Source organism: Alligator sinensis, unplaced genomic scaffold (assembly GCF_000455745.1).
Source record: "Alligator sinensis unplaced genomic scaffold, ASM45574v1 scaffold243_1, whole genome shotgun sequence".
Lineage (NCBI taxonomy): Eukaryota > Metazoa > Chordata > Crocodylia > Alligatoridae > Alligator > Alligator sinensis.
In genome coordinates this window covers 56,062-82,117 of record NW_005841841.1, presented here as the reverse complement: position 1 = coordinate 82,117, position 26,056 = coordinate 56,062, and the positions used below count along the sequence as shown (strand labels likewise).

At 39.8% G+C, this 26,056-nt stretch overlaps 1 protein-coding gene across 7 annotated transcripts in view; it reads left to right on the top strand.

Moving 5' to 3' along the window:
* Positions 1-26,056, top strand: part of KDM6A (lysine demethylase 6A) — a 153,716-nt gene that overhangs the window by 74,715 nt on the left and 52,945 nt on the right. For 4 of the 7 annotated variants that reach the window (XR_003094228.1, XR_003094229.1, XM_025204881.1 and 1 more), the window contains exons 2-3: positions 9,295-9,349; positions 25,552-25,645. Coding sequence is in view for 2 of the 7 variants with exons in the window: in XM_025204881.1 (XP_025060666.1) it covers positions 9,341-9,349; positions 25,552-25,645 (103 nt within the window). In the remaining 5 variants the exon portion in view is untranslated. Of the gene's footprint in view, positions 1-9,294; positions 9,350-11,317; positions 11,426-12,196; positions 12,273-16,498; positions 16,534-25,551; positions 25,646-26,056 lie in introns of all 7 variants that reach the window. The other 3 variants (XM_014520551.2, XM_014520550.2, XM_025204885.1) reach the window with 2 other exon arrangements.

Sequence of the window (26,056 nt, the reverse complement as noted above, 5' to 3'; positions counted from 1 at the left end):
CTGAAACTTATTGCTGGATGTGACTCTGGACTACACATCGCAGAAGCACCTGGAAGCAGGAAGAGGAAGTAATGAGCATCCCCACAGAGTCCTGCTGTTGTGATTCTGGACTGCATGTCCCAGAAACCTCTGGGGTAGCAGGAAGAGGAAGCGAACATACAGCTCATCCTGGCTACGTGCCAGAGTCATGCTTTAACACCCCCCTGGCTTCTGGCCTGAGCCACTGCAGACACGTGGCTGCATTTGCTGAATCAAAAGTAAATGTGTGTCCAGTTGTTTTTCAGTTTAATCTGCAGTTTAAACTATACTACTAAGACTGAATCGTTTCAGCCTAGGGCTGTTTGACTGTCTGTACTTAGCCCTGCGAACTAAATATACCCAGTTTCCTCAGCCTCTCAGTGTATCTCCAGTGCATCTATTACACCCCCCAGCTTTGTGTCATCCATCAATTGCTGAGGGTGCAATCCATCCCATCTTTCAGATAGTCAATGAAAATATTGAACAAAACCAGCCCCAGGACCAACCCCTGGGGCACTCGACTTTGATACCAGCTAGACACTGAGCCATTGATTGCTAACCGTTGAGTCTGACAGTCCAGCTTTCTGTCCACCTTACAGTCCATTCCTCCAACCCATACTTCCTTATCTTGCTTGCAAGAATGCTGTAGGTGACAGTATCAAAAGCCTTGTTAAAATTAAGGTATGTTATGTCCACCACTTTCTCCACATCCACAGAGCCAGTCATTTCATCATAGAGGTCAGTCAGGCATGGCTTGCCCTTGGTGAATCTATGCTAACTGTTCCTAATCACCTTCTCCTCCAAGTGCTTAGAAATGGATTCCTTGAGAACCTGCTCTATGATTTTTTCCTGGGATTAAGGTGAGGCTGACTGGTTTGTAGTTCCCTGGATCCTCCTTCTTCCCTTTCAAATATGGGCACGATATTTGCCCTTTTCCGGTCATCCAGGACCTCTCCTGGTCACCATGAGTTTTCAAAGATAATGGGCAGTGGCTCTGCAATCCCATCGGCCAGCTTCCTCAGTACCCTTGAGTGCATTTCATCCATCCCTGTGGACTTGTATATGTCCAGCTTTTCTAATTAGTCCCTAACCTGTTCTTTTGCCACTGTTGGCTGCTGACCTTGTCTTAAAATGCTGCTGCCTGGTGTAGTAGTCTGGGAGTTGACCTTACCTATGAAGACTGAGGTAAAACAGGCATTTAGGTACTTCAGCCTTTCCCTTCTCATATGTTACTAGGTTGCCTCTCCCATTCAGTAAGGGATCCACACTTTCCTTGACCTTTCTCTTGTTGCTAACATACTTGTAGAAACCCTTCTTGTTACCCTTCACATCTTATAGTTTCATAGTTGGTGGGATCGGAAGGGACCTGAGCAGATCATCAAGTCCGACCCGCTGCCATGGCAGGAAAGACTACTGGGGTCAAACGACCCTGCCAAGGTGTTCATCTAGCCTCCTCTTAAAGACTCCCAGGGCAGGAGCTAGCACCACTTCTCTTGGAAGTTGGTTCTAGATCCTAGCCGCCCTGACAGTGAAGTAGTGCCTCCTGATGTCTAGCCTGAATCTATCCTATGCCAGCTTGTGACAGTTATTTCTAGTCACTCCTGGTAGCGCTCGGGGGAACAGGGACTCCCCCAATGCTTGCTGGTCCCCCCTGATTAGTTGAAGATGTTGAACAGTGCGGGTCCGAGGACTGAGCCCTGGGGGACCCCACTGCCCACATCCCTCCAGGTCGAAAATGTTCCATCCACCACCACTCTAGGTGCAGCCCTCTAGCCAACTGGTGACCCATCTGACTGTGTAAGCATCGACACAACAATCTTCTAATTTTTTAACAAGAATGCAGTGAGAGACCGTGCCAAAGGCCTTCCTAAAGTCCAGAAAGACTACGTCCACCGCGACACCTGCGTCCAAGGATTTTGTGACCTGGTCATAGAAGGACCTGCCTCTAACGAACCCATGTTGGTTGCCCCTAAACATGCACTCCCCTGCTTGCCCCTCGCAGATGTGCACCTGGATAATTTTCTCAAAGAGCTTCCCCAGGACCGAGGTAAGACTAACAGGTCTATAATTTCCTGGATCCTCCTTCCTCCCTTTTTTGAAAAGGAGGACCACATTGACCCTTTTCCAGTCCTCTGGTACCACGCCAGAGCACCATGAGTGCTCGTAAAGCCGTGTCAGGGCTCCCACAATGACCTCTGCTAATTCCCTCAGCACTCTGGAGTGGAGATTGTCAGGACCAGCTGATTTAAATATGTCCAGTCCCTCCAGAAGTTCTGACTAGGTCCTTACTGACCCTAGGCCTGGGTGCGCGTCCCCTGGGTCCCCTGCTCAGAAAAATGGAGGCAAAGAAATTGTTAAATAGGTTAGCTTTGCTGTCTGGTACAACGACCAGATTACCTAGCGTGTCTTGCAAAGGCCCCATGTTACCCGGTACCTTCTTTTTACCCCCTGTGTATTTAAAAAAGGACTTCTTGTTGTCCTTGATCCGGGTAGCTAGTCCCAGTTCCATCTCTGCCTTGGCCTTCCTGACCACCCCCCGCTACAGCCCTGAGCAACGGAGGTTGCCCTCCTGAAGTCCAGGGCTGCTGCCTTGCTGCAGGCTTTTCTCACTGTGCGCTGGATGGTGAATTCCAGCAGGCGATGATCATGGTCACCCAGGTGGTCAAGCACCCGCAGACCCCTCACCAGGTCATCTCCCGTAGCCAGGACCAGATCCAACAAGCCATCTCCCCTGGTGGGGCTGTGCACCTTCTGGGTTAGATGGAGGTCCTGTATCTCTGCTAGGAACCTACATGAGCGGTCAGACCTGGCTGACTGGTCTTCCCAGCAGATGTCTGGAAAGTTCAGGTCACCCATGATGACCGTGTCCTTTGACCTGACTACCTCTGTGAGCTGACTTAAGAATTCCCAGTCTAGCTCTTCCCCTTGGTTGGGTGGTCTCTAGTAGACCCCCACCGTTCAGTCCCTTTCCCCTCAACTTCCTTGTATTCTAACCCAGAGCACTTCAGTGTGCCCCTCCTCTGACCCAGTGCTACTTGTTGAGGATGTGTATTTCTCCTTGACATAGAGCGCCACACCCCCTACCTTTCCTCCCTGTCCTGTCCCTCCTGTACAGCCTATATCCCTTGATATTCACCGCCCAGTCATTTGTTGGGTCCCGCCACGTTTCAGCGAGCCCCACTATGTCTGGGTTGGTGTCAGCTAGCAGGGGGGTAAGTTCCTCCTGCTTGTTCCCCATACTACGAGCATTTGTGTAGAGGCATTTGAGGCCTCCTGGAGATGCGTGCATTGACCCCCTAATCTCAGTACTACCCGGGCCCCTGTTGCTTACCTGGGTATTTGTTCTGCTCGTCGTCGGTCTAGGCTGGGCTGTTCTTGTGGGTGATGCTTGGTTTAGTGGTCCAAGGCTTCCTCCGCCCTCGTCTTCCCCTTCCCCCGACAAGCCTAGTTTAAAGCCCGCTGGAGGAGATCAGCTAATCTAGAAGAGAACACATGCTTACCTTTGGGGGAAAGGTGAAGCCCGTCCCACCCGAGCATCTCTCTCATCCTGCTGTGTGGGTCATTGTCTAGGAAGCCAAAGCCTGCCTCGAGACACCATTTCCAAAGCTGCAAGTTGACCTCTGCAGGTCTTGTGTCGTCTTCCACGTCTGCTCACTGGTAGGACAGAAGAGAATATCACCTGTGCCCCTATCTCCTTCAGCATGCTCCCCAGAGCATGGTAGTCCGTCATCAGGTGATCAGGGCTTCTCCCGGCCGCATCATTAGTGCCCACATGGATTAGGACCGTGGGGTAGTAATTGGCGGGCCAGATCATGGCCTGGATCATCCCTGTCACGTCCTGAATCTTTGCTCCGGGCAGGCAGTAGACCTTGCTTGTCGAGCGGTCCTGGCGACAGATGGGACCCTCTGTACCTCTCAGGATGGAGTCACCTATGATGATCACTTGATGTTTCCTCCTCCGGGTCTGCTTAGCTCCTTCAGCCTGATCAGTGTGTGGAATTGTCTCCTCTCCGGAGGTTTCCTTCTCTCCTTCCTTCTCCTGCAGTGTCGCCAGGCCCCCATAACTGTTCTCCAGCCAGACTGGAGGAACTGGTACTGCTTTGCTGCTAGCAGCCCTGGTTCTGGAGGTGACCATCTGCCACTCTGCTGTGGAGGGCACCTCTCTTGCTAGCTCTACCTCCAGTTGCACTTTGACCTTCCTGATTTCATCCCTGCTTGCCTGAGCAGTATTCTTATACTTCCTAGTCATCTGTCCAAGCTTCCACTTGTTGCAAGCTTCCTTGTTGTGTTTAAGCTCACTGAAGAATTCTCTGCTAAGCCAAACTGGTCACTTGCCAGATTTGCTATTCTTCTTGCACATTGAGATAATTTGTTCCTGTGCCCTCAGTAAGATTTCTTTAAAATACAACCAGCTCTCCTGGACTTCTTTGCCCCTCAGATTGGCCTCCCAGGAGATCCTGCCCATCAGTTCCCTGAAGGAATGAGTCTGCTTTTCTGAAGTCATTTTTAAGACTAATTGCTAAAAAAAATAAGCCAGTGCCAACAGAAAAGTCGCGGTTAGTAGGAGCCTTGAGGCAAAGAAGAAAAGGGAGGCAAGAAGGTCGTACTTTCCATGGTTTTTTGTAATGTAGAACATTAACAACATTCATCTATATTTTATATAAGCCATTTAAATATAAATTGATTTGTACCATTTTTTACATTTCAGGTTATCAGGACATAATATAAATCTGATATTTGAAAAGGAAAATATTCAAGAATCAACTATTTAGGCATTCACACTAGTGAATTTCAGAGCTGGTCCATTTTTTTTCATTTTTTCAGTTTTACTTAGGAGACTATGTAGCATAACAGTTCACCTCTCAAGACTTGTTTTCACTGCAGCATTGGTTCTAATTTGTTGAGCTATAACTAGAAACCGTACCTAGATTTCTGTGTGCACATACCTAGCAAAAGTTGAAGTGCTTTAAGTTCAAACAGGTTGGCTTGTCTGAAGGTGTGGGTTGCTGATGCTGAACCTAAGACAGGAAGTCAGCTACTCTGTGATGCTTGAATGTTTTGTAATCTATTTTCATTTGAGCTAGCCTAATCCAAGAGAAGTTAACTCAATGTAAGCAAAAGGTAACGCTGTAGTGGACCGTAGTCATCTACCTTCCTTATAGCGTTTTGTTTCCTGTGATGGTCTTTGGACTGCAGTTTAAGAAGAACTTAACTCTGATGTTGTACAAATAATGGCAAGGTCTTTCATGTCTAGACTTTTGGCTAACATAAATATTCAGATATGGTTGTGAAAAACACACTGTTTTCGTACTTAAAACATCCAGTGAATGACAGTTAAACCTTTTGGCCAAAAAAAATGTAGTTTCCTGTTAGTGTTGTATTTGAATAGAATTTTGCAGCCATAGTAGTTCAGAACAAGAGATTCTTCTGAACAGATTGGCCTTATTCAGTTTATGTAAATATGTGACCATTGTTGATTCTGTCTTTAGCACTTTCCTTTTGTCCTATTCATGTAGCCGATTTCTGCTGTTTGGATTGTGCAGGGTAAGGTGAAAGAAACGCTGTTTATGCCTCTCAAGCCCCTTTCCTTAGAAGATGAATTGATTCCGATTTTGAAGGACCCCGGAGAGCAGAGTAATGAGTTGATTTGGCAGCACGTGCTGCATGTCCACCCCCCCCCCCCCCCCCCCCCCAACATGCCTGGCAAATGGAGCCGTGGCTGTCTGCCAACACTTTGATTACGCAAGGCTTTCTGTGTCCTAGTTATCTGAACAAAGATAGCTCTAAAGAACATTTGCATCACACCTAGGTCATATAGTCAGAAAAGGCTGCCTCTTACCAGAATTGTACTGAGTTGTGATCGAGCTTTCCTCTGTGGTAAGTTCCATGTCAGAATTGTCAGGCTTCAAATGATGGTTTGCCTCCTTTGCTAAATAAATATAGAACTGTCAATCAGGAAAATTTTATTACATCACCCTAGAGAGAAAATATTTTAAAACACTATTTTAAAACAAATTTAAAAGCAAAATATTAAATACTTTAAGTTTGAAAACATTACCTTTGTATTTGGTGATTATTTTTTAATGTAATATAACCACAGACATCCATTTAGTTGCTTATTTTAATTTTAAAGGTTATGTAAATCAAGTATATTAAAATAATTGGATTGTGCACGTGTAATATATTATTTAAGTATATATTTGTATAATAAGCTTGATTTTCAAATAGTGATTCATTAAATTATTTAATTCAATGACAAGTTACTTCCCTTTTACACCAGACTTAATAATATATTCAGTAATTATGTTCACATATAAGCAGTATGTGCTTTAAATGCCTGAGAGAGGTTATATCCAGAATAGTTAGCCCAGTCACATAGGCAAGTCAAGGACTCTAAAGGAGACAAAATAGTCTTGCGATAATTGTGGTATTATAAATTGCTACAAATCAAGTTGTATCATGACTTCAACTGCAGCTCTTGAAGAGACACAGCTACTTTTTAACATTCAGAACAGTGCCTTCTAGGTAAATCCTCTTACTCAGGATTTGAATTTCTATAGACTGCTGTCTGCCTTTGAGGTATTGTATGTCGTCTCTGAACTGCAGCGGCCTCTCCTGCATAATAACTATTTCACACAGCAGTAGCCAGCTTTAGTACCGCAATATTTGTGAGAGGTGCAGATGTTTGCTAGCTGCTTCTGTTTGTTGCAGAAATAGGAGTCGGTTATTAACGTTTGTGGGGGGTTTTTTTTTTTTTTTTTTTCATTTTTGGTGCTGGTGATAGGAACTAGTGGGATCTGATTTTGGTTAATGAGTTTTATTTATTATATGTGATTTTTGTCTGTTTTGAATGCATGAAAAGAAGCTGTGTTGTTTATTCTAACCTAACTAGAGGTGTAGGTTTGTGTGTGTGTGCTTGAAAGTTTGTTGGTTTTCTGTATGCACCTTTGCAATAGTTGTTTTGTTCAAAGTGCTCTATTTTTCTCTAGTGCCAATATGCATGTTCTGGATTATTTGTAGCATCACTTTGTGGCTTGCTGAATGGTATGGTTAGAAATGTATAGCATTTTGGAATATTTACCATAATGCTGTGGAATTTGAAATTGTGAGGAAGCAGGTAACGTGTTATTTTTACGATTTTTGGTGACTTTTTTAGGTGTATTGGATGAGAATATCCTTGCTATTTTACTGTATACTTTTGAATACGGTAGATTTAAATGCTAAAATGGACGTTTCTTATGCAGTTATCTATTTTCTCTCACTCGATCTCACCGTAATAGTCATTCTGAAAAGCTACCAAATACGTGTCATGCTTTTCGTTTTAGATCTGTTTATTTTATATAATAGCATTACTAGGTGAAAGCAAATCTACCTTTCTGTTTCTAATAGCTAATGACAGGGCGAGTTCAGAATGAGTTTTCAACCTTTTATATCTATTAGTCCATTGCACAGGCCTAAATATACAGGTCTGTACATCCTTTTCTGTCAGAAAAAAATTTAATGTAAAGTCAACCTTTTGATTATTCAGTCATTTTTAACTTGCCTTCTTAGTATTGCTATGGTAACAGACTAAAGGGTGTCTGAGGCAGACAACCTGCATTGCAAAGCAAGTGAGAGGAAATTGTTAAGTTCTCTATCAGTGCTGATCTCTAGAAAAAACAGCAAGTCAAAGAAATAAACTGACATTGTGTTGCTTTACGATTTTTCACTTTATTTTAGAAGTTGTATGCGTGCTTATTGTTTTCTGGACCTTCTTTTAGGTAATTGGTTTAAAATATTCATGGTACTGACTTTAATAAATTTGGATTTGTAATTAGGTTATCATTGTTTTTGGAAACTGTAAGTTGCTGGGATGCAGAATGTATGCCTCAGTGTCCTTGTTATGGAAGGTGTGGCATTAGTCTTCATAATTTATCTTAGTTGGTTAGTGTCTCAATTGTTTGATTTGATTTGTTTAAGAAAATTTTAAGTAAAAGCCCAGTTGTACTCCTTGCCCACTGTTGTAATAAACATCATTGAGAGGCAAACTCTATAGAAAGAGTAAGTTGAGGATGAAGAAGGTTGTGCCATATATAGTAGCCTTGATTATGGCAACATTGAAAAAAGGGTGAGTGCATCAGTTCATTGGGAATTTTAATTTTTTTTTCCTACGTCACTAATTACTATTATTGTTTCCTTTTTGTTCTTCCAGATGCCAGAAGATAGATTTTCTTACTTGTATGTTAACCAGATAAAATGTAGACTTTGTAATATGAATTATAAATCTTTCAAAATTTAGGTTTTGCCAGTTCCTAATTTTTTATTAGAATGTTTGATTTGTAATCCAGGTAACAGTGGCTTTATCAGAATTATTTTTTTACATTTGGTACTAGTACTTCCTCTGCTTTATCCAGTGAAGTATGAATATTAATGCGAACTCTAATATGAGTAGAAACTTTGTTTATGACGAATGCATTGACACTTAGTTTTCTCTGTATATTCTATCCATTTTGATGCTTTTGGTTACTCTTTGGTTCCCTTAATGTTGCTTGTGGGACACCTATAAAATGATCGGTCATGTCTAGACTTTTGGGCAGACAAACTTTATTGCTGCCCAAACTTTATTGCTGTGGCTCTATAACCTTCCCACTAGAAGAGTGAATCAGTTAAATGTTTATGGATTTTTAGAAGTGAAATCTTCACTCAGTCTCCTGAAGGGAGCACAAATAAATAAATACATAAACCCTCCAAATGATGATGTCAGGACAACTTTTAAAATGAAAACTGGACACAGAAACAGTTGATTAGTAGGTAGCTGTTAAATTTTGTCAAGTTATTTATTTTTAAGATTTTGCTGTTTTTTGATAAAACTTTTTTTTCTATTGTATACCAGTTACATACTAACTGAAAAGTAATCTTGCATATCAATTGCATGCATACTAATTAATGGCTTACGTGTTTGTCTGCATAGAACTAGAAAATTTGACTTTCAAATCTTGACCTTTTTGGATGACAAAATCTTTATTGTATAGAATCTTTCCTTATTTTCCTTAAGATAAGTATTTTAAAGTTCTGTTAAAAATATTATTTGTTTTATGTCCGACTAGTTTACTTTCTTTTCTTCTCATGAAACACACTGTTAAGCAGAAATTTTGAAGCTAAGTACAAATTAGTTGGCACTGTGCCTTTATGCCCCATGTAAAGTACTAGATTTGTTTTCAGATATGAACATTAAAACAATTTGCTTAAATTTTAAATATTTTCTACTTGAGAAACAATAATTATTCTTTTTTTCAGCATTTTCAGTTAGCTTTGATTGACTGCAATCCCTGCACTTTGTCCAATGCTGAAAGTAAGTATTTTGATTCATGTATATTATTGCATATACAGAAAAATATCAATTTCCAGCCTTAAAACATTTTTAATAAACCTCTTTTAAAATGGTAATATCTTATGGATAGTATTTTAGGCATTTTCTTCACAAAATTGCTAACTTGGGTAATACAGTTTTGTGCCGGTAGCCATGGTTACCCAGACTACGCAAATTACTGTGAAAGGAGCTAGTGGGAGCAGTCTCTGTCAAGTATAGATGTGTTAATACAGTTGTTGAATTATTGCATCTTAGTTGAATGCAAGAATTAGGAGGGACACGTCTCATCGTTGACTGAAGATGCTAGATATGAAGATGGATTTCAATGTTCGTTATATAGTACTCAACTTATAAAATTACTTCTTTTAAAAGAAAATCATACAAACTTGATCTTTTTTTTTAATTATTTCAACATGATAATATATATCCAGAATATCATATAAAACTTAAATGATATTCAAATAAGAAAAGAATTTTTCATTATTGGGCAAGATGAAATTTTGGTTAAGTTTTGTTAAATGTTTCATAGTTGGTAGGGTGAGAAGGGACCTGAGCAGATCATCAAGTCCGACCCCCTGCGATGGGCAGGAAAGGATGCTGGGGTCAAACGACCCCAGCAAGGTGAATATCTGGCCTCCTTTTGAAGACCCCCAGGGTAGGAGTGAGCACCACTTCCCTTGGAAGTTTGTTCTAGATCCTAGCCACCCTGACTGTGAAGTAGTGCTTCTTGATGTCCAGCCTGAACCTGCTCTCAGTCAACTTACGGCTGTTATTCCTAGTTATTCCTGGTAGTGCTCAGGGGAACAGTGTCTCTCCTGTTCCCCACTGGTCCCCCTTGGTAAGTTTATAGATAGCTACCAGATCCCCTCTCAGCTTTCACTTGTGAAGGCTGAACAGGTTCAGGTCCCGTAGCCTCTCCTCGTAGGGTCTGCCCTGATGCCCCCTGATCAACCGAGCGGCCCCCCTTTGGACCCTCTCGATGCTGTCCACATCCCTCCTGAAGTGCGGCGCCCAGAACTGGACACAGTACTCCAGCTGCGGCCTGACCAGTGTCGCGTAGAGGGGGAGGATCACCTCCTTGGACCTGCTTGAGATGCATCTGTGGATAAATGACAAGGTGCGGTTAGCCCTACTGACCGCAGCCTCACATTGGCAGCCCGTGTTCATCTTGGAATCAGTAATGACTCCAAGATCCTTTTCTGCCTCTGTGCTGATGAGGAGTTCCCCAGCCTGTAGGTATGCTGCTGGTTCTTCCTCCCCAGGTACAATACCTTGCACTTGTCAGTATTGAAACCCATCCTGTTCTCATTCGCCCACCCCTGTAACCTGTCCAGATCTAATTGCAGCCTGTCCCTCTCCTCTAGTGTGCCCACTTCTCCCCACATCTTAGTGTCGTCCGCGAACGTGCTTTTCACCCCCTTGTCCAGGTCGTTATGTTACGTATGTATATGGATACAGGTATATATGAATTTGGAATAGTCTCTCTCTCAATTTACTCTGCTATGAGCTACCATATACAACATATATTGTGGACCAGATCCTGCAGATGTTTACGTATGTACATTGTCCCGTTGAAATGAATGAGAGTAAACATAAGATTAAAGTTAAGTATGTATGTATATTTTTGGGATTCGGGTAATTATTTAAAATCAAAGAAAAGCTATTCAGTTAAGGAAGTTTATTCAGTTACTTTTTAGGGTATTTTGTGCTGCACCTAATTTAAAGTTCAGTTGTCTTTCACATGTCTTCAGAGAACTGAAGTCATTCAGAAGCCCATTTACATTTCTTCATGGGCTTTTCCATTTGAAAATGGATCGAATTTGCAAATTCTGTTACAGTTGCAAGAGAAAATTTAACCAGAGTTTAATGAACTATCTGTAGTTTTCTCCTATAGCCTGTGTATGGAATTTGAGCAAAAATGAAAGCAAGTGTCTTTTTTTGTCCTTGAAGCAGCTACCTATGCCAGAAAGTCATCTTCAAAGTTGTATGCCCCTTTTCAGTGCCAGCTGCAGACAACTGGAGAATTCCAACCTGAGTCAGCTCTATTTTTTACAAACAGTAGGATCTTTCACTGTATTTTGTATTGTTTCCGACCTATTTTGTGAACTTTTCCAATATTCCCAACTCCTTTAATATTAATTTTCACTGATATGCCGCAGTATGAGTCCATCTTTCTTCAGTAGTATTAAGTCAGAAAGCCCCAAAAGTTAGGAATTGAGTTTAACTTCATGCCAGGCTTTCATTCAGTCCTCAGTCAAGAAGTTCCTATGCTGCTTCTGACCCTATGCCTGAAGTACAGTCACAAAAATCTCAGAATCTCTTTCATTCCCTCCTTAACTGTTCCAACTACCCTGCCAGGGTAGCCACATCCGAAAGACTCCCATTTTACCAGAGGCTCTGCTATTTCAGTTCTGAGCACATCTCCCTCTATTATTCAGGTAGGGTGAGATTTGGCCCTCTTTTTCAGCACCAAAATATCTAAGTGCAATCACCTCCCATTCTGTTAGTGTCCCTGAAAAAACATTATAAAGTTAAATATTATTAACAAAATTAAGCTGAGAGAGTCACTATGATGTATAGATAAACATACTCCTCCTCCTTCTCCCCCCCCCCCCCCCCAATCAAATCGGAGGTATTTTATTACATTCTTTCTACATGGATTAAATATGTAATGTAAGCCATATAAAACTATCCATCAAGAGAAGGAGATTAAGAAACAAATTACATTTGATAAGATTCTAAGGATAAGCTTTATAATATTCTTAAAATGCAATGAGGTGTCGCTTTTCTGGTGAAGGAAATAGTAATAAAAGATTTCTTTTACTGAAGGACCCAGAGAAGTAAAATTTGAGGCAACTCTGAAAACCTTTCCGCTGATATTTTTCCATTATTTTCTCAAATTAAAGTAAGTGATTAGACTTAGAAAGGTAAACTTTCTCATTTGTGTTTGGCCTGGTATTAGGAGTAACAGTACAATTCAGAGTTCATCTTTTCACAGTGATCCATAGGAGACCTAGATTTTTTCATAATATGTTAGCCCATTTCTAGAGAGATATGAGAGAAGCAAGATTTCAACTCTTTTGGCTTCTTCCCTGATAATTTTGAGAGAATATTATGTACAGAATTTATTGCCAAAGAGCACTTCGGGATGAATTCTAGCCTGTTCTCATCAAAAAACATTTAACGACAGGCATATCCCCTACTCATTGAAGGGGACTATAGTAATAGATTAATTGATGCACATTTCAAGTATCCTGGACGCAAATACATTGGTTAAACTAGACTGGTTTAGATGTTGAAGAGTTGGATTTACACAAAGCATTTTGTAACATGGTTGTAATAAAGCAAGACAGTTTGTGGGGCAGCAGGGAGAGGGGGAGGGGATTTTAGGATATAATCTAGACTAGACCTAGACTTTAGTATATAATCGCATATAGGGGCTTCAAGGTGGGGTGGACCAGGTTAAACAGTGATATACATACTGCTAAATCAGTTCTGATCATAGAATAGATTGTCTTGCCAGCATCTGGAAAATTATCTGTATAATACTCGCATAATTTAAAATTTAGAATTTTTTCACCAGAGAGACTCCTAATAAACTTACAAGGCAAAGGAATCTATTCAGTTTCCTCAGGCATGTGAGTTACTAAGATCTCTAAAGATTTGTGATGTCCTTATTGATTTTAAATGTGGCACACTGTCTACATCTGTGGAACCTTCTGAGCCTACTCATTAGTTTTTACCATATTCGTGTACTAAATCAGCATCTAAAACACTACATTTATGACTGTTTCTTAATTTAGAGCTCTTATTGTTCAAGCTACAGTATTGAAAATTGCACAGAATCCAGAACTGTTGTCTGAATGGCAAAAGATTTTGTACTGAAGATTGCTCCTAAATTTCACTTGCCGCAGGAAATTGAACACCTTTCTACCCAAAATGATGTCACTTCTTGAGGATAGGCTTGGGATAGAGAGAGAGATGAGATGGTAAACTGAAAGCATGAAGAAAAATCACTTACTGGTGAAGTTAACAATCCTCAGTACAGGAGAAAGAATCTATTCAAGGATACAATAGAGAAAGACAATCAACCAGGACATATTCTATCAAAATGTAGTGCTTTTCTGAGTAGAAGAAGCTCAACAATCACTAAATTAATTTCATAGACATTAGGGCTGGAAGGGACCTCGGAAGATCATCAAGTCCAGCCCCCAAAGAGCAGCCATGTGGATTCACCCTGGAGGAGGTCTTGGAACACTCTAAAGTTCAATTCTGTCACATTAATAGATACATCCTTCAGCCAAATAACACTTCACACTATTACAGAGTGATTTCAGTGATTCCAGTCTATGTATGGTACCTTTAACATATGCTGTTAGAGAAACCTGAATTTGAATTCAGTCAGTATAAAGACATTGTCTTGTCTAGAATAATCTCTGAACTTTTATAGTATTTTATCCTAGTATAGATCTAATTCTTACCATACATGTCTTAGAGACTACCAAATAATTCTTTCAGCAAAACTAGAAAATACCAAACTTGACATTGATTTGTTCTACAGTTTAAAAAGGCAATTAGCATAGCCAAGTTCAAAAAGGGACTAGATAAATTCATGCATGATAGATCTATTAATGGCTGTTGAACAGAATGGTTGGAGATGCTTCCACTGGCAACTCTAAACCAGTAAATGGTGACTGCCAGGGAGGGTATTGAATTAGGGAATAGATCACTGTAGAGGTATGTGGTTCCCTATATAGCCTCCACTTTTGCCACTAGGGTACTAGGCTAGATGGACCATTGATCTGACCCAATATGGTACTATACTTGTGTTCTTTAAAAAAAGGTGTGGAGAGGAGGCTGGGGGCAGAACACGAGGTTTATGATTTTTACAAAATCATTCATGCTGTCTTTATGAATCATAAAGAAAAAGTGTTACAGATCAAAATATCATCATTTGCAGACCACTTTTCAGGAGCAGCATATTTAATGTCTTCCTAGAAATAAACCCATGGATTTGTTATACTATAATTGAAGTTCTCTTGGTGTTTCCAATGGAAATTGTTTTTTAAATCTCTTACTTGTAAGCATTTTCCAATAAATACATGTGTGGTCTTAAGAGCAGGAGCAATGGTTTTAGAGCATTTTAAATTGGTTGTGATAAGAAGGATACTGTGACCTTTTCAGGTATAGACATATTGAGACTTGGGAACCTGACACCCCCCTACCTGTCTTTTTACATAGCACTAGTAACTACAGAGCCCTCTAAACCAGTGATGCTCAACATTTTGGTCCTGCAGGCCAAATGTTTGGTGTGGGGCTGGTCCATGGGCCAGGTAGAGTCCCACACACCAGAACTGGGCCCTGGCACTATCCCTTCCTTGCCCCATGCACCAGGAGTTGGTCCTGCGGGCCTGGCAATGCCTCCTCCAGCCCTGCACCCTGGATTGGGTGTTGGACCCTCCCCCTTCCTAGCCTCCACACAAGGATTGGGTCCCAGGGGCCTGGCAACTGCCCCTGTATGCTGGGATTGGGTTCTGAGGCCCAGCCTCATCCCCACGTGCTAGGATCAGGCACCTGATCCAGGGCTTGGGGCCCAGAGCTCCCCGTGGCTCTGGAAATTTAGCAGCATGGAAGTGGTGCCACTGCTCCCCTACTGCCAAATTTCTGGCCCCACGGGGAGCCTTATAGGCCAGATGACATGGTGCCACAAGCTAGATCTGGCCCATGGGCCAGGGGTTGAGCACCCCTACTCTAAACTGATGAGAGAGTTATTACTTAAAGGAGAAATACACCAATATACTTTGACTGTTTTGTATTTTTCTACTGGTGTAAATCTGTTTTAAATCTAATCTAAATGATCAGTGTATTCAGCAGTTTTGTGCTAAACTCTAGTGTCACACTGAGTCTTGCTTTTTAGGTTTAAATAAAATTAAATGAGATTCCGAATATGGCATGGTAGAAATCTTCAGCTGTTTTGATAAGTTCATGTATGATATTTGAATGATTAAAACAATATTAAATGTGATTTTTTTTAAAAAAAATGAAATTATTTCTCCTTCAGGAGGAAGACAGTAAGGCAATGTAGTGGTCCTTGTATACTAACTTGCAATTACATTTTATGACAGATTTTTATTACATGAATTCAAAGAATTATACCACACCCAAGGTTCACGTGTTTAGCGGCAATGTGAACCATTGACACTAGTTTATAAAAATCTTTGAAAATATCAGAAAACTGATTTGTATGAATTATTCCCTTATATTATGTCTTACTATATACTTTATTTAACTTAGACACAACATGTGTTTTCTCACTGGCTATAGAGGCTGGGAAATTATATATACTGGTTGTTTTCCCACATGTGAAAATATTCCCTGATAAATATATGTGAAAATGCACTAATCATAAAACTACTTCCTAGTACATGCATAGAATAAATATAAAAAAATGAAATGTTCTTAATATGAGCAGCATCATAATAGGGATAGATGCTATATATTTAAGCATATTGGAATTCCTTTCAATTAATTCATTGAATTCTGAAATCATTTTGACCTGTCCCGAAAGTGACTAGGTTTGGGACCTAAAATAACTGATTCTGAACCTCTTTGGAAAGCTAGAAATACTAGATTACCCAAGACAAATAGCATTTTTATATATTATTTAAGATATAATGACTCAGTTTTTTTCATCTGTTGAACCAGGGAGAGATGGGGGATCTGCTGGGTATCATAGGTTCACAAGACAACAGATAAATGCATTTGTTTTTGTTAAATTTGATGTAATTTTAGTGAGATTTGTCCGTACTTGTGCTCTCAATTGCACCTTCAAGTCTTCATTTCTGTAACATTTGCCTGTAAATGTAACATTATTGATTAGACTACACATCCCTAGTCCTTCGGTGCTGTTGTCAAGTTTGAAATCACTGATATAATTTTATTTTGGAATAAACATAAAATACCAATATACAAATTTTTGATTCACTTATTTATAGTTTAGCTTGTTAGTGCATCTTGGTTTAGTTTGTTTAGTATAGATTTGATGGTTTTGCTTTTTCTTATGTCTTTAAGCTGTTTTGCTCCTACTCAGTGTTTGCTTCTTGTAATAGTTTTACTTTCTCACTTTTACAGTTCAGTTTCACATTGCCCACTTATATGAAATCCAGGTAAGTTTTAAGCTGTTCTTTTATAAAATGCATTCCAGTTGCAACTGTTCTGTGTAATCGGTATGAAATTCAATTGATCACAACACTTGTGAATAAAAACTAGCTAACTGTAAGACGTGTGAAATTAGCATAATTGATCCCTCAATTATAAAGGATGAACCCATTAAGAAAAGTAACTTGCCATGGCAAGTTCAAAATACTGCACATGTAATCTCATATCAGAAGATCAGCTATTTTTCGTAATCTTTTTCTTACCATAATTATATTAGGATATGTTGGCCAATCATGTTTAAGGCATTAAACATAACTGAACTTGAACTTTTGGCTACAACTTTTCAGAGGTCTAAGGTAACTGACAATACAGTAGTTCCTGAAAGCATTGTCAGGTGGCCTTTGAGGCCTCATATAATACACAAATTTAAAGAAATCTGCAAATGATTGTATTATAAGATAAAAGATCTTTGTAATCTGCGGATTGTGAGGCTGTATTATCAGTGCTGGATCAAATTTAGTTTAGTAGGTGGATTCTTGATAAGTTGCAGAAAACTTGTCAATTAAAACTACAATTTTATGATGCATGTAAATGTGGCATGAGTAACTAATGAACTATATTTCAAAGTTTGGTATAATTAGAGTGAAAAACCGATTATTCAATTTACAGTTTACATGCTTTATTGTGTTTATAGCAGTATATATTTAAAATAACCAGGTAAAAGATCTGACAAAGCAAACCGAAATAAATAAATAATGAGTATATTATGGCTTGCTTCAGTTACGAAAAAAATGATTTTATAAAATGAATTCAATTATTGATGGGGAAAGTGCAGGCCAATTAAAGTTTACAATTTCTTTTTTTTTTAGAATAAATATTTTATTTTACGTATTGTTGAAAGAAAATCACCCGTGTGATATTTTAGTGTGCTCACCATGCAGTTCAGAATACTGTAGAAAGTTCTGAAAAGAGAACTTCAAACAAATTTTTTAAGAAGGCATCCTCAGCACACTTTGGTTTTTGTAATCTGCTAGAATGAAATAGCATTCGAATTCTCACATTGTCATAACAGTTGCCTCATTATAACTATGTAAAGGATATTTAACCAGGGCTCCATCTAAACTGAATTTTCTAATGGGGTTTATAGGAATTTGGTTCAACACAAGTAAGAGCTAAGAGCTTCCAAGAAAGATATGGAGTTGGAACCAATTGTCTTCACAGGTCTGGTCTTAAAATATCTCCCAACTTGGGTACTGAGAGAATTTGAAGTGTCCAGTAGGCCAGAAGTGTCCTTTCATCAGTTCTGCACCGTTTTTGGCAGAGAGAGAGAAGGAAAAAAGAAAAAGTGCTACTATTTTCTGGATTCATTCTTTCTGTCCATATAGCTGAAGCTAGTACTGATCTTTCTATTGGTCATATCATAAAATTCATTCAGGGTTTCTTGATGAAGAGCAAATCTGTATCCAGAGGGGAGGGGCCTGAGGCAGCGCAACCCTGGTCTCTCCTGTGTTCCCAGCACAGAGCTGGTGACTGGGCTCGGGAGCCTGGCACAGCTGTCTGTAGTCAGCTTAGGCTCTGGGCAGCTGCAGCGGGCTGGCTGCAAACAGCTGTGCTGGGCTCCACTGCCCGCTCTGAGGCACACCTGCACACGCTGGTACAGAGCTGATGCCAGGGCTCCAGAGCCCGGCACAGCTGTTGGCAGCCTCCCAGCTGCAGCTGGCCCCAGCTCTCGGGTCTGCTTGCACCTAGGTCCTGCCAGCTGGGAGCCCAGGCTGTTCCCAGCAGGCAGCTGGGACGCTGCAAGCCCTACTGGGAACAGCCCGGGCTCCAGCAGCTACCCAGAGCCGGGCTGCTGACAGCCACAGAGCCTGGGCTGGGGGGCAAAGGGCACAAGCAGGGCATCCTGCCATGTACCCCCTGCCGTCATTTTGTTTTTCTGGCATGCCAGCACTTTGGCACCTTCCAAGGTAGGCATTGTGGGTTTTTTCGGCACTCCGACCAAAAAACGCCTACCCCTGTACTACACTGTTGAAAGTTAATACACATGACCAAGAAATAAATAAGTCAGGAAAGAAATAAAACTTAAACATGAAAATAAATGTAAACATAAAATGTTATTTCATTGATTTTTTTTCCACTTTTTTTTCTTTTCAAACCCCCCCCCCAAAAACAAACAAACAAACAAACAAACAAAAAAAACCCCAAAAAACCGAACAGTATAGTTAGGAAAAACAGATCGGGTGTTAACATTTTTCAGTTTTAATAATTAGTTAAAATTTGTATTTTCACTTTTAATTCAAGTAAAAGAATGTTGTTGGCACCATGTGATTGAGGTTCAGTTTTCCTTTAGAAGTAGTTAATTAATTTCCTCTTAATCAAATCATTGAATTCATTTTGTGGGAAGCTTAATACTGCAGAAAAGACAGTTCTTTTCTATAAATACTGTACAACCTACTGTACTTCGCTCCTTCCTTGATAATTGTTTATTAGGCTTATAAACCTACATTCTACTGACATTAACTGCAAATTAAATTAATTGCTATAGTAGGAAATTGGAAATATTAATTTTATTTTTCTAGAACAGAGATGTTCACGTGGCGGTCTTTGGGGCCCATGAGCACTTGACATGAGACCCATGGCTCCTGGTAGTTGTTCCCCCACTTCCCCTTCTCCATGTGGTAGGGAGAGGACCAAGAGATATGTGCACTGTCTGCGTAGCCTGCGTGGCTGGGGGTGTTGCCTGCTGCTGGGAGAGTCTGTGCAGGGATGACCACACAGGAGGCAGAGGGTCCACATGCAACATGCATAGTTCAGGGGCTTCTGAGGAAGGGATGGTTCTGTCCCCCATGCAGCACATGGGCCTCACACCAGTGCCACCTGTAGTCCCTGCCTTCAGCAAAGTTGGACAACTCTGTCCTGGAAGACCAGTTCTGTGAGATATTTATATGCCTCTACCATCAAACCATGACTCCCTTGGCTTCATCTTGGAAAAAAAAAACAGAACTGGAATGTAATAGACTCTGTTGAGTGGATCATTCTATTTCAGTTCAATTAATATTGAGAAAAATCATGCATGGCTTTTTAAATATTTATAGTAAATGCCATTGAATAATGCATATGTGGAAAGTTACAGGCTTGATGAAAAATGTTATAGGCTAAGAACTAGAATGAAAATGTTTAAAAAATGCAGCAGGTATCTATGTATATTGGTGCAGCATTTTATATAAATTCTATAGATGCATATATGTTATTTCTAGAAATGTTGGTGATTATTATATTGTAACTGAGAAATAAAACTCATTTTAGCATCTTTATACATGATGACTTTTTAAGTAATAGTGTTGCCTTAAATTTAAGAGTCTTTTAAATTTAAAGACATAATTTTACTTATAAATAAAAAGATTGTATTTTATTGAATATATAACAGGTTACAAATATTTGAACTTAGAGTTTCTTTGTACAACAAATTCTATTTCAATGTACAGTGTTATATAGAATAATTGAAATGCATACTAAATGAATATCAATGTATTTCAGTAAGTGTACAATGGTACACTTTGTGTTTGGAATCCTGTTTGCAGAAGACAGGTGTATTTTGTGGAATAAATACTTTTATTTATTTAACAAATACTAGGCAATGCATACTAAATGCCAGTCTTAGAAAGAAAAGAAAAGCCAGTCTAAGCTGATTTTACTTCTGTTGAATAGAATGCTGCTTGGACTGGTTTTGTTGATGGAATATTTGAAGAGTAAGGTACTGTCCAATATGAGTCACAGACACTAAATTTAAGCAATTTCATTTGTAAGTTCACTGTCAATAAAATTCCACATGCCCTTCTCTCCAGAACACATAACCTATTATATAGCTAGTCCTTTGTTCACTGCTTGATACTTATGTTCTTAAATGACTACTAGATATATTAAACTTAGCTATGTGCAAATTTAAAAATATAACTATAGAAAGCCCCATTGAAATCTGTGAATATTGCTGATTTTTACCAATTGCGACTTAGGCCAAGTACTTTTCAGATACTAGTTACAAGTTCTTCAAGGCAGCAGATATAAAAGTAGTGACAAGATTCCTGATTCTGTAGTAGTACTTTTACCAGAGTTATTCTGAAGTGTTTATTAATGTTACTAATGAAATATTATTTTTATTTTTTATCTACTTGAATAAATGCTGCCCTGGGTTTTTAGTAATGTGATGGTGAAAGATATGTGACTGTGCTCCCTGGCAGACGTTCAAACAACGGCAGGATTGGGATCAGAGGAATTTTATACCATATCCCAAACACCGTGCCTCCTGTCATGCCAGAATCGATGTTTGGGATATGACACAAAATTCTTCTGATCCCATTGTGCCACTGCAGATCAGGCTGGGGGTGCCTCTCTTTCAGACAGTGTTGTACTCAGTCTCTCCTCATCCCCTTCCTCCCCTCCCTTACACCCCTACAGGTTCCAGACCTGGGGCTGTTGGGGCTTGTCTGACAATAGGCTGATAAACTGGACCTAATGGTCTCAGGTGGGTTTGAGACCCCAGGCTTTTGGGCCAAGTCTCATTACCAGCTAATTGTTGGCCCCTTTACCTTGGGACATCTAAAAAGCTGGGTTCAGCCCAACTTAATGCATCTTGGTATTTGAAAGTTTGCCAGGTTCAGAGGTTGTTAGGTTGCCAGTGGCCAAACTGTTCAGCTCCCCCCCACCAGGCAGCCTGCAACCTTCTCACCTGGCAGCAAAATTTTGGCATCTGAACCAGGGCTGTCCTGGTCCCAATACTGACCCCCATCCCCATGCCAAGACTGACAGCTGATTGTCAGCATCAGCATGGGGTGTAATGCATTCAATTTATGGTGCCGTACAGACAAGTCATAAAGATGTTCCACATTATTTGCAGAATAACTTTGTGGCTGGCTTGCTGGTTTGGCACTATAAATCAGCTGAACGTGTATCACAGTTACTATTTATGGTGCTATTAATGCATTAATCATATCATAACTATAATGTGTGCTGGGGATCTGATAGGATAAGCAGGAGACTGTTTGGTTCAGAATTCAGTTCTTGAGACCCACAAGAGCCCGAGGCTGATATATCAGCAAGGGACTAAAAAAATCTTTAGGTTTAAACTGCATAATTCAGGCTATAGCGTATCACCAATTGATTCTGGTTCAGGTTCTGTTTGAGCTAGAAAATATCTTGTAGAACAGTGGTGCCCAACCTTTTTGCCCAGCAGTGCCCAGTGTCTCCATGGACACAAACTGGCACCTAGGATGGGTGTGACAAGGCCACATCTGGCTGTATGGGCCAAAGGGGTGTGGCTTGGTTCTGGCCCTGCAGGGGATGAAGGGAACATGCCCCAACCTGGCCCAGCGTGGGGGGAGTGGTGGCCCATTTCTGACCCAATCCCATGGTAGGGAATTTGGAAATGAGGGAGGGTCGCTCCTCTATTGCCAAATTTTCCAACCTGTGGGGAGTCCCACAGGCCAGATGTATGGCTCTGAAGACTGCATCTGACCCGCAGGTTTGTACACCCCTGTTTTAGAAAAATAGTCCAATCCAATGTTGATCTAAGGACTTCAAGTAATTGTGCATCTTGAACATATTCTTTGGTAAGTTTTTCAGTGGTTATCCTTTCTGTTTAAAAAAAAAAAAAATGGGGGTTATTTCCACTCTGAATGTGTTTAGCTTCAGTTTCCTCTCAGTGGGTCTTGTTTATTGTCTTTGTCTGTTAGACTGAGGTCATAGACAAATATGCTTGTAGTGCTACCAAATGCTGAGGCCTTACAAAAAGTAAAGTGCTGTAGGGATGTGCATAACCCACTTGACTTGAGTGATGCAAAGTTCTCTCAAAGTTGCTATTCCTTTGTTTTTCCTCACCCTCATAGCAGAAAGACTGCCTCCAGCACATGCTGCCATACACATTAGCTGGAGGCAACAGCAGCAAATAATGCAACGGGGTTGGAGGGGGACTTACGTCATCGCTAACCAGGAGTTACGTCTCAGTCCTTCAGTAGCAGCTGTCAAAGACAGCCCTCAATCACCCATGGAGGGGAGAAGATGAGGAGAGATAGGGCATGCTGTTCTCGCTCCTGCGGCCCTGGGACTGTTACTCTGTTCCATGGCAGCAACTTTCAAAGACAGCCCCTGATCTACAGTGTCTATTGCCAGTTTTTCTCTCTAGGTACTATACTTCTTAGTAGTACATGCCTAGAGGCAACCAAATTGTATGCTAATTTTAGATGTGATAAGTTAATTTGATTGAGCTTCTTTAGTCTCCTGCTGTAAAGACATATTTCCATAGTTCAAACACTTCTTGTGACTTTATGAAGCCTTTCAGGTTTGTTGGCATCCATTTCAAAGTGTGGGCCTCCGAACACAGTTAGTTCTACTGTTAATCTCTTTAATGCTATATGGCAGTAGTCATAACACCTTTCTACTAAATATTCCTTTTTCATACATCCAAGAGAACTGCATTTGCTCTCTTAGATACTCCACTGCACTATACACTCTAATTCAGTTACTTATTTATAGTGACTCATAATTCATTTTCTCAGTCACTGCTTTTCTGTGCATGTGACGCATGCTGTTGGTTCAAGGACATTTAACCTTGCATTTACATATATTAAAAAATATTATTGAAATTAATCCAGTCTACCACTTAATCCAGATTTGTTCTATACACCTAGACCTGTTCTTATCTTTTATCATTCTAACATGTTTTGTCAACTTCGAAATCACCAGCAGTGATTTTGCTTTCTTCCAGATAATTGAGAAAAATAATGAATAGCACTGGGTCAAGAACACATCCCTAAAGGACCTTACTGAAAGTGTCCCCATTGAATGATTTCCCTTTAAGAGTTACTTTTTGAGCTCTGTCATTTAATTTTTAATCCACTGGAAGTGGTATGTAGAATTTGCTTTGTGCTGACTCTTTAATCAGAAGTTGGTTATGTTAGTAGTTAGCTTTTGTCAAGCAAGTTTATAATTTCATTCAAAAAGATAATGTTTGTCTGTTAAGGTACAATTACCATGAAAACTTGTTGAATTGGCATTAACTAGGCTACCTGCCTCTAATTCTACGTTGATTAGATCCCATGTAGGTCTTTCATGATTTTGCCCACAATCATCTGGATTACACTTTTCAGTTATTAGCACTCTAGCTTTCTTGTTCTCTGGAATTTACCTAGCAATCTAAGATTTATAATATCAGTGAGCAAACAGCTACTTAAGCCAGTTCTCTTAGGTGTTGGGTATAAGAGTCTGGTTCTTCAAATTTTGGAGTGTTAACTTTAGCAGTCGGTTTTTAACATCGAGTTATAGTTGAGACGGAAAGTGATTTCTTATCATTGTAAGATGCTTATATGTCAACAAGTTTCTTTCCTAACATAGAACAAAAATACATACTTGTATATTAAACACTTTTATATCTGTTAAAATTTCATTCGCTCCTAATAATACATTCTTTCTGATGGTCCTTAACTGTACTGCCCATAAATCATCTTTTTTCATTGCTGACATTAGTTTGTTTGTGTTTTTTCCTCAGCTGTCTATATGTTGTAATTGCTAATTTATGGCCATTGCTACCAGTTTTTTTGTTTATCATTTTTGTTGCCTTTTGGGTTTTTAATCATTTAATCATTAAGATCTCTTAAGTGATTGTAGAAATGTGATATTTGAGGCATCTAAAACATTTTAACATCTTCTAATAGTCATTTATGTGGTTTTATGTCATTTTTCTTCCTAGTCAGTTTTTGTCTTCATTGTTTAAGCTTCAAGAAATTCTTCTATTTGAAGCACCAAGTATGTGTGTTACCGCTCAGGGCTATACTCTCTCTGTATAACAAATGTAACTAGGTCATGATCATTTACACCTAGAGAATAACTAATTCACTTCAGTGATCGGTTTTATATCACATCTTTTGTTTAAGTCCAGTATTTAATTATGCCAAGCAGGACTTGATACTTATGTTAGAGTATTATGTATAGTTTTCTAGAAAGTCTGGGAAGTTTTACTGGTATCATTAGACTGCCAGGATCTGTCTTCCGGTTTAGAAATCAGGGAAGGGAAACTAAGGAATTAAAGCATTAAAAATTACATTTACTATTGGCTAGTTATGACAGTATGACATTAATGTACCATCTGTGTGAGGAAGGTAGGCAAAACATAAGTTACAGAAATGTTACTGTCAAAAATCTTTCTAGTGAATGAAAGAGAGAATGCACATACACACCTGCTGTTCGGGGAAGCTAGTTTCATCACCTTGTTTCTGAACATATGGATTACACTTGTGAGTGAATTTGCACTTCAGGGCCTTGCTAATATAATATACATGAATTGGAAATTAAAGATTTTTGCTTCAAGCACACTGGCATAACTTGCAAATGACAGTATCTTAATGTTTTCAGTATAGCACAGGGCTTTTTTACTAGATGTGCAGTTTTCTGAATATTTTAGCTCTCAGTATGATGAAGCATGATTAAAATCCTGTCACAGGGCAGTAAACATTTAATGCCACCAGCAGGCTTCAGTTACTGAAAAGGTGATTTCAAAATACTGAAGGCTGGAAGACTTTTTGCTTGGGGGCAGAGGTTTGTTGGTGTTTTTATTGCATTCTCTCTAGACTGTAAACTTACAAACTTTTTGGATGGACCCAGTTGCTATTCTAGTGATAAATTTAGTATATAACCTTGCTACAGAAGATATGTAGGCCCAAATTCAAGAAAACCTGTGGGAATGGTTCAGTGACTATTAATTTTAATATAAATGGAATACTGTGTCTCAGACTTTTCCTCTAACTTATTTTATTTTATGTATTAATTTTTGTACCAAATATTGTATCTTCAGGAAGGTTATTCAACTGTAACATAAATCTGTATCATTAAAGTTTTCATATGCTCTCTCTGAGAAGAAAAAAGTTTTGGTATTTTGAGGACCAGGTTTTTATGGTATCAGGGCTGTGTGAAAATTGATAGTATAGGTAGGTTGTAAGGTTTATGAATAATCCATTTACTTCCTTTCCCTTTTGCAGAGAAAATATCACTCTGCAAAGGAAGCTTATGAACAACTTTTGCAGACCGAAAACCTTCCTGCACAAGTAAAAGCAGCTGTCTTACAGCAGTTAGGTATGTAAAAAGCTAAACAAAAAACGCTGTGTGTTTGGATTTGCCTCTTTTATTTTGCAGTCTTTGCATTCAGAAAATGTGGTTTTTAAAGGCCCTGTGTTTAAGATAAGTCATAGTTTACTAAATAATCATCCATGTTAGTGAGAATAACAATGAATAAGACACCTACCAGAGGGAAACGGATATTTTAAATAGGGGAGTCTGGGTTGCCCTTGCACAGTTTGCTGGTGTGTGACCCCCATTGGTGACATGGTTTGGCCCCTGACCCCTTAGAAGCTGGACAGCCCTGATTTATACTGCTGTACTAGGTGATAGTAGGGATCTACCTAAATTGCGCTGGAATTGCGCTGCTCAGTAGCTCCTTTAATTTTGCTTTTATTTTTTCTGCTTCCCCCCCCCCCCCGCGCGCCG